We start from the raw sequence: 12,405 nt of genomic DNA, 5'->3' as shown, positions 1-12,405 counted from the left end.
TTATTTGAGCTTAATTTCACAGACGTTTTTAATAGTTAGTTAACGAGAATAACCCTGCTTGATGAAGAGTGTGTGTGTGTGTGTGTCAGGGACCTGACGGCAGAAGATCAGATCGCTCTGCTCAAGTCCAGTGCCATCGAGATCATCATGTTGAGGTCGAACCAGTCGTTCAGTCTCGAGGACATGAGCTGGAGCTGCGGAGGACCAGACTTCAAATACTGCGTCAATGACGTCACCAAGGGTAACACACTCACAGACACACACACACATGCACTTACGCGCTCACATAGACTCACACACACATTTATGCACTCACACACAAACACTTACACATTAATATATACACACACACACACACAGTCACAGACTCTCACACACACACACACACTTACATGCTCACACACACTCGCACTTACACGCTCAATCACACTTGCGCACTCACACACACACTTACGCGCTCACAGACTCACACACACACTTACGCGCTCACAGACTCACACACAAACATGCACACTCGCACTTACACACTCAATCACACTCAGACTCATACACACTTATGCACTCACTCACGCACTTATACACACACTTACGCACTCACACACACACGCTCAAACACACGCACTCGCACTTACACACTCAATCACACACACAGACCCATACACACTTATGCACTCACAGACTCACTCACGCATTCATACACTTGCGCACTCACACACACACACTTACACGCTCAAACACACACACTCGCACTTACACACCCAATCACACTCAGACTCATACACACATATGCACTCACAGACTCACTCACGCACTTATACACACACTTACGCACTCACACACACACACGCTCAAACACACGCACTCGCAATTACACACTCAATCACACACACAGACCCATACACACTTATGCACTCACAGACTCACTCACGCATTCATACACTTGCGCACTCACACACACACACACTTACACGCTCAAACACACACACTCAATCACACACACAGACTCATACACTTATGCACTCACACAGACTCACTCACGCACTCATACACACACTTACACACTCGCACTTACACACTCAATCACACACACACTTACGCACTCACAAACACTTACGCACTCGCACTTACACACTCAATCACACACACACTTACGCACTCACACACACTTACACACACACACTTACGCACTCACACACTTACGCACTCGCACTTACACACTCAATCACACACACACTTACGCACTCACACACACTTACGCACTCGCACTTACACACTCAATCACACACACACTTACGCACTCACACACACTTACGCACTCGCACTTACACACTCAATCACACACACACTTACGCACTCACACACACTTACGCACTCGCACTTACACACTCAATCACACACACACTTACGCACTCACACACACTTACGCACTCACACACTCAATCACACACATACTTACGCGCTCACACAGACTCACACACACTTACGCGCTCACACACAAACATGCACTTACACACTCAATCACACACACAGACTCATACACACTTATGCACTCACACAGACTCACTCACGCACTCATACACACTTACACGCTCACGCATATGTTAACGCTCTCACCTGTGTGTGTGTGTGTGTGTGCAGCGGGTCACACAGTGGAGCTGCTGGAGCCGCTGGTCAAGTTTCAAGTGGGTCTGAAGAAGCTGAGCATGCATGAGGAGGAGCATGTGCTCCTGATGGCCATATGCCTGCTGTCACCAGGTGCGCAGCCTTGGATTCCTCTCAATCCGTTGCATTTCAGCACATGTGGAATAAACTGATGTATTGTACCTACACTTCACTACCTTTAATCTGAAAAATACCTGTTCGAAATATAGCGGGCCGTTGGCATGGCAACGTCATTATACGATAACTGTCACTATATCACCATGGAATATCGCTGACGAAAAGAAAAAAAAACTCGACCAAAATCACTCTTTGTTTTTGTCCAGCCGCTACAAGCTTTCATGATTACCGTTGCCACATTTCAAGAATTTAAATCCCCCATTCAGAGCTTTTCTATTAAAAGGGCATGTTTTCTACCCGGCGTTTTACTTAAAGTCCCCCTGTGGTGTAAATCCAGCTTTTAATGTTGTTTATGTGTCTATGTGGTGTTTTTAATATGCTTTAAGACACACCATGTGTAAGTTCATAAGTCGACAGCATTGCTGAGTATTTTCTGCTTAAAACTGCAGTGAACCAAAGACAGTCTCAAAAACACGGTTTGAAATCGCTGGTGTTTCTGACGTCACAAACGACCTTGTAACCAATCAGATCAACGTGTGATCGTCAACCAGTGGATCTCTGAGCTGAGGGAGTGAGTGGAGGCGGGGCTCATTTGCATATTCATAGAACTGCGCATACTAAATGAGGCAAGGGTGTCGAGTTACACTCAAGCTATTTTGAGCCAATTTGGAATTATTATTGGATTTCAAGGAATTTCACTGTTTTAGTTTTTGAGAGACGTTTCTTGTTTTACCAGTATATGATAATAAATAAATCAGGAAACTAGAAAAATAAACCCCACATACGAGTCGACAATCTCTAGATTTGTGCTTATAGGTGAAAGTGCAATAATTCTAATGAATTTCATAAATTTCTCCCTTTTCTTTGAACTTTGAGCGTCGTTGCTTTGCAGATGTTTCTCCAACACACTAACTACAGTTAGAAAAGTGAAACCATAATCAACCACCGCTTTAATTACTCTCGTTCTCCCGCAGATCGCCCGGGCGTTCAGGACCACGTGCGCATCGAAGCGCTCCAGGACCGCTTGTGTGACGTTCTCCAGGCGTACATCCGCATCCATCACTCGAGCGGGAGACTCGTCTACGCTAAGATGATCCAGAAGCTGGCGGACCTGCGCAGCCTGAACGAGGAGCACTCGAAGCAGTACCGCTCGCTGTCCTTCCAGCCCGAGCACAGCATGCAGCTCACGCCCCTGGTGCTCGAGGTGTTCGGCAGCGAGGTGTCCTAGCATCCGAGGGCCCCCCGGAGCACTCCCGGACCCACGCCGGATCCCAGACCCGGGAGCTCGGCGCTTCGGCTAGGAGAGCGCCACGGTTCACACTGCGGGGGGCTGTAGAGAGAGAGAGAGAGAGAGAGAGTGTGTGTGTGTGTGAGGGTGGTGCACAGGTCTGGATAATAGAGAGAGAGAGAGATACGCACTGCAAAAAATGCTTTTCTTACTTAGTATTTTAGTTTTTTAAGCATTAACTCAAGATATTTTGTCCTTTTTTCCTCCATGGGAATTAATTAAATTTGAGTGGTTTAATTCCCCTGGAAAACAGGACATAATATCTTATGTAATTTTACTAATCTAGTAAATGCATCTTGATTTAAGAAATGTTTGATATTTGGACTGGAAACAAGACAGAAATACTAAGTAAGAAAAGCATTTTTTGCAGCATGTGTGTGTGTGTGTGTGTGTGTGTGTGAGGGTGGTGCACAGGTCTGGATAATGTTGCGGAATTCCCGCATTTATGCTACTGGGAATTTCTGAACGGAATGTATTAATAATGTATGAGTAGAACCATGCATATACACTAATATTTATATTAGAGAGAGAGAGAGAGAGAGAGGAAAGGTATGGCCAGGTGATCCTCTGTTGTAATAGGATTAGCAGGCTCTTCTAGTTCATTTGATAAATGAGTGTGTTTGTGTGACGAAATTAGATTTAAATTCACAGTGGCTCTGTTTCAAAACCTAGCCAACGCCCTACGTAGACTGCGTTTCAAGACATAGGTCACGAATGCAATCCCATAATGCGATGGTGGGAAAAACCATCCTATACTGCGATTTTGATTTTTTTGGAACGTTTCAATTAGCGCCATTGTTGCATTTCTATGGAAGAGGATTAGGGCCAAGCAAAAAAAAAAAAAAAAAAACTTTGAAATTAAAGTCTCATTAAATTTCGAGAGAAAAAAGTCGAAATACAATGCTGAGAATAAAGTCGTTGTTTAGAGAGAGAAAAATTTACATTTCTAGGAAAACTATGTTTAGAATAAATTCATTAAATTCGAAAATAAAGAAAAGTTGTGTTTCGAGAAAAAATCTCGGAATAAAACGTTGAGAATAAACTCATTAAATTTGGAGAATAAAGTCGTTGCTGTTCTGGCGTCTCCTTGAGGTGTGCTATAATCAATTTTTGATTATAAGTATATATAATTCCTTCACTCACATTGGTTAGCAACACACCAACGTCCAATTCTATTTAAATCCATTGAAAACTAGGTCAAACGCTATTCATACGAGTTACTGCCTAGGTAGTGCGTCACTTAAACCATTTTTGAGTTCACTAGGTTTTGGGACAGTTGCCATTTCGACTCACTGTGTGTAAGTGCAGATTTATGAGCCAAAATATCACAAAAATACAGGCCTGGCTGATATATAGATCTGCAAAAACACACACACACACACTTTAAAATGAGAGTAGAGGGCCTGACCTGTTGGTCTGATGTCTGTATAGATGACCACAAGAGAACTAAAGCCCAGGAACCGGTCCCCGAGATCAGCCCGAATGCTGCTCGATGTTATTTATCATTCATAACAAGGCCATCCGGCTGCTTCAACCTCATATTATCTGTTTAGTCCAAGACAAGGCCTTGCTTTACCCTTAAAACGGATCTTATATGGGTTCAGCACCTCTTGAAGCGTCTATTGTCAAATCTATTGTGATTTTAATACTCAGAATATCATGTTTTTAGAAAGCGGATACGCTGTTCGATCAACATTTGTCATCAAATGTTGGGTTTCATTCACGACACCCAAGCAGAATTGGCCGTCAACCCATTTTTATGTAAATCGCCCCATAAAGTAACCCGTTTTACTTCAAATTCAGACAATTTATGTACAATGATCCACAATTTACATCCTCAAATGGTTCGTAAAATGGTTTTGCACAAATGCACCAATTTACACCCAAATTCCCCCAGTAGTTTTAACTCCAAACGCACTGAATTCATGATAGCGTTGCATGAATTTTAGTTTTATGAGCGATTATAAACGTGTCCCATTCCAGCGGGTTCTGCGCTGATCTCTTGTGGTCATGAGCTGTAAATACCACTTGTTTCTGTACATATGTCTAATGAAACGGATAGGCTAATACAGTTAATCAACTGAGAAGAAGAAGAAGCTTGGGAGAAATATGCAAATCTCATATTTTCATAACGTTTTCGGTGTCTTTCTCTCTCAGACGACATTTAATAAGCTTTTACGACCGTATCTATTCCTGATGCTTTTTAGGTGCGAATTCCACATCGAATATATAATGATGATCATGGCTTAGTTTTGTACGGATTTTGAGACCTCAAACTGGACTATGTTTTTATTTCTGCAAAACCGCTGCCTCAAACCAGCCAAACTGAAACACACACACACACACACACATAACGGTCCGTTTCAAAGGACTCGTGGAAGCTTTAACGTTACTGCGGGTGAAACGGGAAAAGGGGCTGCTATGTCTGCTTTATCTCGGCTGCAAACGAAAGACTTTTCGAGAGTTTGGACGAACGATACGTGTATATACCAGTTCACGATAAGCTTCGGATGGATTATACTAGTTTTATTAGCTAAGAATGGAGTGTTTTGCCCCTTTTCACCCAATGATCCAGACCAGTCTCTGCCTCCATTGCCTCAAACACAACTGGATCACTTGCATCCGATCAACAAGGGAAATAAAACAAACCCGCTCTGGATTCAACAGGACCTCAACAGCCAAACAGTTTTGGGTTTCGCTTCATTGGTTGTCAACGGATGGGGAAAATGGGTGTCTCTTAATCAGTATTTCCACGAGCGAGAAGTAGAGGAACATCTCTATGCACTTTTGGATCAGATATTATGAGTCTTTGCATCTTCTTTGTTGATGTTCTTGGCTGAACTGAAGGCAATCGACCAACTTATGGTTCGACATGTTATGCTACGCAACTAGACTAAAGAAACCCAGTGCTCATCAATCCCATCATGCACTTTCCCTCCCTGAGAAGTCCTCTTAAAGTGGGTTTCTTGAGTCTAGCTGAAGGAAATTGACGCGGGTGAAACGAATCGTTTGATGACTGACTGTCTGAATGCTGATTGTTTAGGAAAACACAAACCACCAGGTGCCGTTGTTAACCAAAATGAACTACCTCTCTTCACACATGTAATCATTACACCATTTCAATGTTTGTTTGTTTTCTTTTTTTTAAAGAAACACTATAAATCCCTTACTTATTTATTCCTCTCTGACTCAAATGCTGGACTGTTTTTACCTCAAGACGTCTCCATAAGCTTGCAGCTTAAGCGGCGCTTTACTCGCCTGTAATTGCGTCCGTCGTATTTACAACTCGTGAATACGAACTTCCCAGTAGGACTTATCAACCCAAGGCGGATGTTAATGAGCATTTCGCTTGGACGCTATCGCCCGCGATGAACGTGCATCTTGGCGGCTCTCGCTAGCCTGACCGCTAGCATCTGTCAGTATTCACTCTTTCTCATTGCAGAATGTCAAAGCATTGACAACCAAGCTAGCTAATCCCAAAGTATCCTAAATAAGCTAGTTTTAAGTATTGTCTGTTAAGCACTCTCGCCATTTGAAAACTGTGTATATCTACATTAGCAAGCATAGCATGTGCATTGAAGTTCTCATCTGTATTCGAGCTAATTTGCATCAAGAGGCATTTTTGCTGCTCTATTTCTTTCAGATTTCTCTTAATCCCAATATTCTGTCTGGATTTTTTTAACCTCAATCAAGGGTGAAGCACGAAGCATTCCCTCATAACGATATATTATTATTTATAATAATAAATGCTTTTATTGTTGCTAATGAAATCCCAGACAGCAACATAGTTCCGGCCCAGATCCGGTACATGTGGATTCAATGCGTACCGGATGTGGGCCGGATCTGGGATTAATTATAATAGTTAAATAATAATTAATGCCATTTATTCTTATTATTAATTCCATTTAATTCATTTTCTCTGTTTTTGAATCCTCCCTCCGACCATTGACGCTGCTTCCCATTGCGATGTAAACGATGCCGGTTAAATCTGGTTTTATTCGAGGTTTACACGCCCCTTTTTCCTTCTCTCTCATGTTTACACCTGTATTAAGATGCGTTTTGGTCGATCGGATCGTAAGTAGACGAGAGAGACATTCATGTTCACACCTGGTGTTTAAATCCGTCTCTTTTGTCCACTTTTTGAACCACTTCCGTCCGGATGTCTTCGAGGGGAGGGTCTATGAATGGGCTTTAAGATCGTTCGATCTAATGGACACGTGATTTAACACACGGAGAGCATCAGCTTTCGGCTCTGAAAACCTCAAGATCACACTGAACGCTGTGAGTGTTAGAAAAATTGTTTTTCATCTTCAAACCAAACTTGGGTCAAAATATTTGGGTCAAAATACAACAAAGTTTAAGGCCCGTTTGGCTAGTGCGATTCCCATAATGTTTACACATTAGCTCAGTCAGTGCGTTTTTTTTTAGTGGCTGTTCGAACGCATTTGACCACATGAGTGTTTACACTAGGAAAGTGCTTTTCCACCATCTCTGGAAGTTTAAAACATTTCAGACGCCGTTTACACCTGTATTAAGCGTTGTCCACTTGTGATCCCATCGACCAAAACGCATCTTACACTGCAAATAGTGCTTTTCTTACTGTCTTGTTTCCAGTCCAAATATCAAACATTTCATAAATCAAGATGCATTTACTAAAGTAGTAAAATGACATAAGATATTAAGTCTTGTTTTGTGGGGGGAAATAAAATAAAAAGTGAGTTTTTGCTTAAAAAAAGCAAAATTATCTGCCAATGGAGTGAGAAAAATAATGTTTCTGTTTGAATTAAGATTATTTTTCTCATATTTTGCTTTTTTTAAGCATCAACTCACTTAACTTTGATTAATTCCTCCAGAAAACAGGACATAATATCTTATGTCATTTTACTCATCTAGTAAATGCATCTTGATTTTAAGACTTTTTAGACATTTGGACTGGAAACAAGACAACAATACTAAGTAATAAAGCATTTTTTCCAGTGTAATACCAGATGTAAACAGGACCTAAACACCTTCTATCAACTTAACCTCCACTGTCACCTTCATTTCTGCCATTTCCCCCTAAACCACACACACACACACACAGATTCTCCACCAGCATTTGCTTTACAGACAAAAATACTCAGCGTAGAAGTCATATTTCGTGTTTTATCAGTGATGGAGAGACTGACGGGTCACTTCATGATGTTTTGACACTATTAAAACCGGATTCTCCATGCTAGCTCAGTTAAAGACCTCTGTGTGCCTACAACCCAAAGCCTTATTTCGGGAGCGTGTCAGGGTTGGGCTTCAGTTTCAATGCCGCTTCTGTAGTTCTGCCGATTCATTCATGAGATTAACAATCACAGTCAAGACTGAACACACGGGAAATTTGGAAATGAAGTGTTGGCGTTTGACTCTCCGGCCAGAAACACACTTTACTGAAGTGTGCGGATGTAAATATTTAACTAACGCTCTGCGCATTAAATAAGAGTTTGTGTAGCTGGAAGCGTTCGCATTCACGCTCTTGTCTCGAAGCTTTTCGAGCGGATCTGTTCAGTCTGACTGTAATTCTCGGCTCTCAGAATGAAACAAAACCAAAACGACAGGAAAATCTGCATGGTTTCTTAGCGATCCGAACACATTTAGTCTCAGACAGACTACGCTCCTGGAATCAGGTGCCTTATTTTCCATATAACTCTCACTCAAAGGCATGATTGTTACATATGCAGTTTTCTTTTACTATTAGGTAAAATTATGGCATTTTCTAGCAAGAAATAGTCAGTATTGTGATATAATAGTAATTTGCGTTAGTTGTCCAAAGCTTGAGAAACGTTTCATTTTATATCACTGATTTGATTTGTTCATTGCTTGGTTGCAGGTGTTTTCAAGGAATGAATGATAATTCATGTAATTTTGGGATGAGCTGGTTGGGAAAACGGCACTTTTATCATATGCTGTTCTTCAGAATTGGCATCATTTACTCGCCCTCATGTTATTCCAAACTTTCTCCTGTGAAACACAAAAACGAGATGTTTATTTTTGTCATTTTAACCCAGACAGCAACATACACTCTAAAAAATGCTGAGTTGTTTTAACCCAATTTTGGGTCAAACATGGACAAACTCAAATGTTGGGTTAAAAATCTAATTTAAAAATGTAACCCAACGGCTTAAAACAACCCAGCATTTTTTTTAGAGTGTAGTGTTGGGCTAGATGTGGGCTAGATGTGAGTCAGATCCGGGTCAGATGTGGGCTAGATGTGGGCCAGATCTGGGCTAGATGTGGGCCAGATCTGGGCTAGATGTGGGTCAGATGTTGACTAGATGTGGGTCAGATGTGGGCTAGATGTGAGTCAGATGTGGGTCAGATCCGGGCCAGATCTGGGTCAGATGTGGGCTAGATGTGAGTCAGATGTGGGCAAGATCCGGGCCAGATCTGGGTCAGATGTGGGCCAGATCGGGGCTAGATGTGGGTCAGATGTGGGCTAGATGTGGGCCAGATCCGGGCTAGATGTGGGCCAGATCCGGGTCAGATGTGGGCTAGATGTGGGTCAGATGTGGGCTAGATGTGGGCCAGATCCGGGCTAGATGTGGGTCAGATGTGGGTTAGATGTGGGCCAGATCCGGGTCAGATGTGGGCTAGATGTGGGCTAGATGTGGGTTAGATGTGAGCCAGATCCGGGTCAGATGTGGGCCAGATGTGGGTCAGATGTGGGTCAGATGTGGGCCAGATGTGGGCCAGATGTGGGCTAGATGTGGGCTAGATGTGGGCTAGATGTGGGCTAGATGATGTGGGCTAGATGTGGGCTAGATGATGTGGGCCAGATGTGAGCCAGATCCAGGTCAGATGTGGGCTAGATGTGGGCTAGATGATGTGGGCTAGATGTGGGCTAAATGTGGGCTAGATGTGGGTCAGATGTGGGTTAGATGTGAGCCAGATCCAGGTCAGATGTGAGCCAGATCCAGGTCAGATGTGGGCTAGATGTGGGCTAGATGTGGGCTAGATGTGGGCTAGATGTGGGCTAGATGTGGGCTAGATGTGGGCTAGATGTGGGCTAGATGTGGGCTAGATGTGGGCTAGATGATGTGGGCTAGATGATGTGGGCTAGATGATGTGGGCTAGATGATGTGGGCCAGATCCAGGTCAGATGTGGGCTAGATGTGGGCTAGATGATGTGGGCTAGATGTGGGCTAAATGTGGGCTAGATGTGGGTCAGATGTGGGTTAGATGTGAGCCAGATCCAGGTCAGATGTGAGCCAGATCCAGGTCAGATGTGGGCTAGATGTGGGCTAGATGTGGGTCAGATGTGGGTTAGATGTGAGCCAGATCCAGGTCAGATGCGGGTCAGATGTGGGCCAGATGTGGGCTAGATGTGGGTCAGATGTGGGTTAGATGTGGGCTTTCTGTACAACGGAAGTGTGCGGTGATTTATCCTGCCAAATATAGTGCACGAGTTTATGATACTTATATGCTTCTTTTGTTTATCCTTTTTGGTATTTGGCTTATTAATCACTGTCCACTTTCTCTGTGCGGTAAAAACACAATCTGTTGTGTTTCATGGGAGAACAAAAATAATACATGGCAAAAACAAGAGGGTGAGTAAACCTATAACTATTTTAGGAATAATTCACCAAATTTATAAAAATCAGTTTAATTCTCCCAGAAAGAAATGCATTAAAGTTGTTGAACGTGGTCATGATCAAACTTTTCCCCCAACTCTCTTCATCAATGTTTATTTTAGATCCGTTGTGAAGTGAAATCTGTGGTGGATCACTGTTTTGGATCTCCAAGATCCCATCATGATGTTTCCAGATCACAAAACACACCTCACATACTTAGAAACACATGAGAAGCTCAAGACCGTAATGTATAATTTTGCGTTGTTTGATTCAGTCGGTGTACACCTGATTCTGGTCTGTACCGTCTCATACGTGTCGATCTCTCTTTTTTTCCCCTTGAATGTCCATTACACATTTATTTTGTGCATTGTATGTAGTAAATGACATGTTTTGGAAAAAAAATCACAAATAAACAGCTGTATATACTGATGCATAACCTGTGAGACTGTCTATCAATAAAACATTCAGACTGGAGAGAAAAAAACAAGCTTTTCTTACTTACTATTGTTGTCTTGTTTCCAGTCCAAATATGTAAAAACTCTTAAATCAAGATGCATTTACTAGATGAGTAAAATGACATAAGATATTATGTCCTGTTTTCCGGTGGAATTAATCAAAATTAAGTGAGTTGATGCTTAAAACAAGCAAAATTATCTGCCAATGGAGTGAGAAAAATAATCATAATTCAAACAGAAACAACATTATTTTTCTCACTCCATTGGCAGATAATTTTGCTTGTTTTAAGCATCAACTCACTTAATTTTGATTAATTCCTCCAGAAAACAGGACATAATATTATCTAATTTCACTCGTCTAGTAAATGCATCTTGATTTAAGACTTTTTAGATATTTGGACTGGAAACAAGACAGAAATACTAAGAAAAGCATTTTTTGCAGTGTTCAACACAAACTACCTTAAAGATATGACAGATTGAAGTACGTATGTGAGCGGATGGATCTCTACATCAGAAATATCCAATATATCAGATTTCGATCCCGGACGCCGGAGATACGAGTCTTCAGCCTGAGGAACAGAAGCAGGAGAAGGCATGAGGATAAAAAGATGGAATACTCTTATAATATAATGATAATAATGATTATAAAACTAAATCATATAAAAAAACTAAGACCATGTATGGATGCTCTCGTAAAGTAACACACATGTTGCTTATCCTTAGATTCTTTAATATGTTTCCATGACCATTTATTTATATATTTATACATACAGTTGCAAGAAAACAAAAAAAAAGTGAACCCCTTGCAGAATCTCAAAATGTGAATAATTTTAACTTTAATTTAGATTTTCTTAGGAAAAACCTTTTAAATGTGTAATTTTGGTGATCAAAGATGAGTTTAAAGGGGTAAAATGATTGACTACAGGGGGACTTTACCCTAACGTGCTCTTGAAGTCAGCCTCTTGCGCCCCCTACTGGCGTAACTGTGTAACGACACTGAAGATAAACCCCCATCACACCATTATAAACTTTGTATTTAATATATATTATTAAATAAGCTGTATTTTGAATACCTTATACATGTTATTTGAGTTAAAAAACAACTATTTTTTGTGCAAACAAGTCAGACTGCAATATTGTAATTATTTATATTAATTACAATATATTATATATACAATATATTAATTTATATTATTAAGAATTCTATAAGTAGTTTATGCCTCCTTTCTATTGGATATTTCTATTGTTAATTTCCCACAATTAAAGTTGTCACAGTCATTGCACA

At 41.3% G+C, this 12,405-nt stretch overlaps 1 protein-coding gene and 1 long non-coding RNA gene across 3 annotated transcripts in view; both read left to right on the top strand.

Moving 5' to 3' along the window:
* Positions 1-3,116, top strand: part of vdra (vitamin D receptor a) — a 62,989-nt gene extending 59,873 nt beyond the window's left edge. For both annotated transcript variants that reach the window (XM_056233310.1, XM_056233309.1), the window contains 3 exons: positions 90-241; positions 1,639-1,755; positions 2,754-3,116. In XM_056233310.1, the coding sequence (XP_056089285.1) occupies positions 90-241; positions 1,639-1,755; positions 2,754-3,007 (523 nt within the window). In that variant the 3' untranslated portion in view covers positions 3,008-3,116. The remainder of the gene's footprint in view (positions 1-89; positions 242-1,638; positions 1,756-2,753) is intronic.
* Positions 3,117-9,446: 6,330 nt separating this feature from the next.
* On the top strand, positions 9,447-11,101 carry LOC130069417 (uncharacterized). Its single transcript, XR_008803760.1, has 2 exons — positions 9,447-9,760; positions 10,313-11,101. It is a non-coding gene; the product is annotated as an uncharacterized LOC130069417 (long non-coding RNA).
* Positions 11,102-12,405: the final 1,304 nt, after the last annotated feature.

This window comes from Rhinichthys klamathensis, unplaced genomic scaffold (assembly GCF_029890125.1).
Source record: "Rhinichthys klamathensis goyatoka isolate OS25496 unplaced genomic scaffold, OSU_Roscu_1.1 h1tg000366l_1, whole genome shotgun sequence".
NCBI classification, from domain to species: Eukaryota; Metazoa; Chordata; class Actinopteri; order Cypriniformes; family Leuciscidae; genus Rhinichthys; species Rhinichthys klamathensis.
This window is presented reverse-complemented; position numbering and strand designations above follow the sequence as displayed.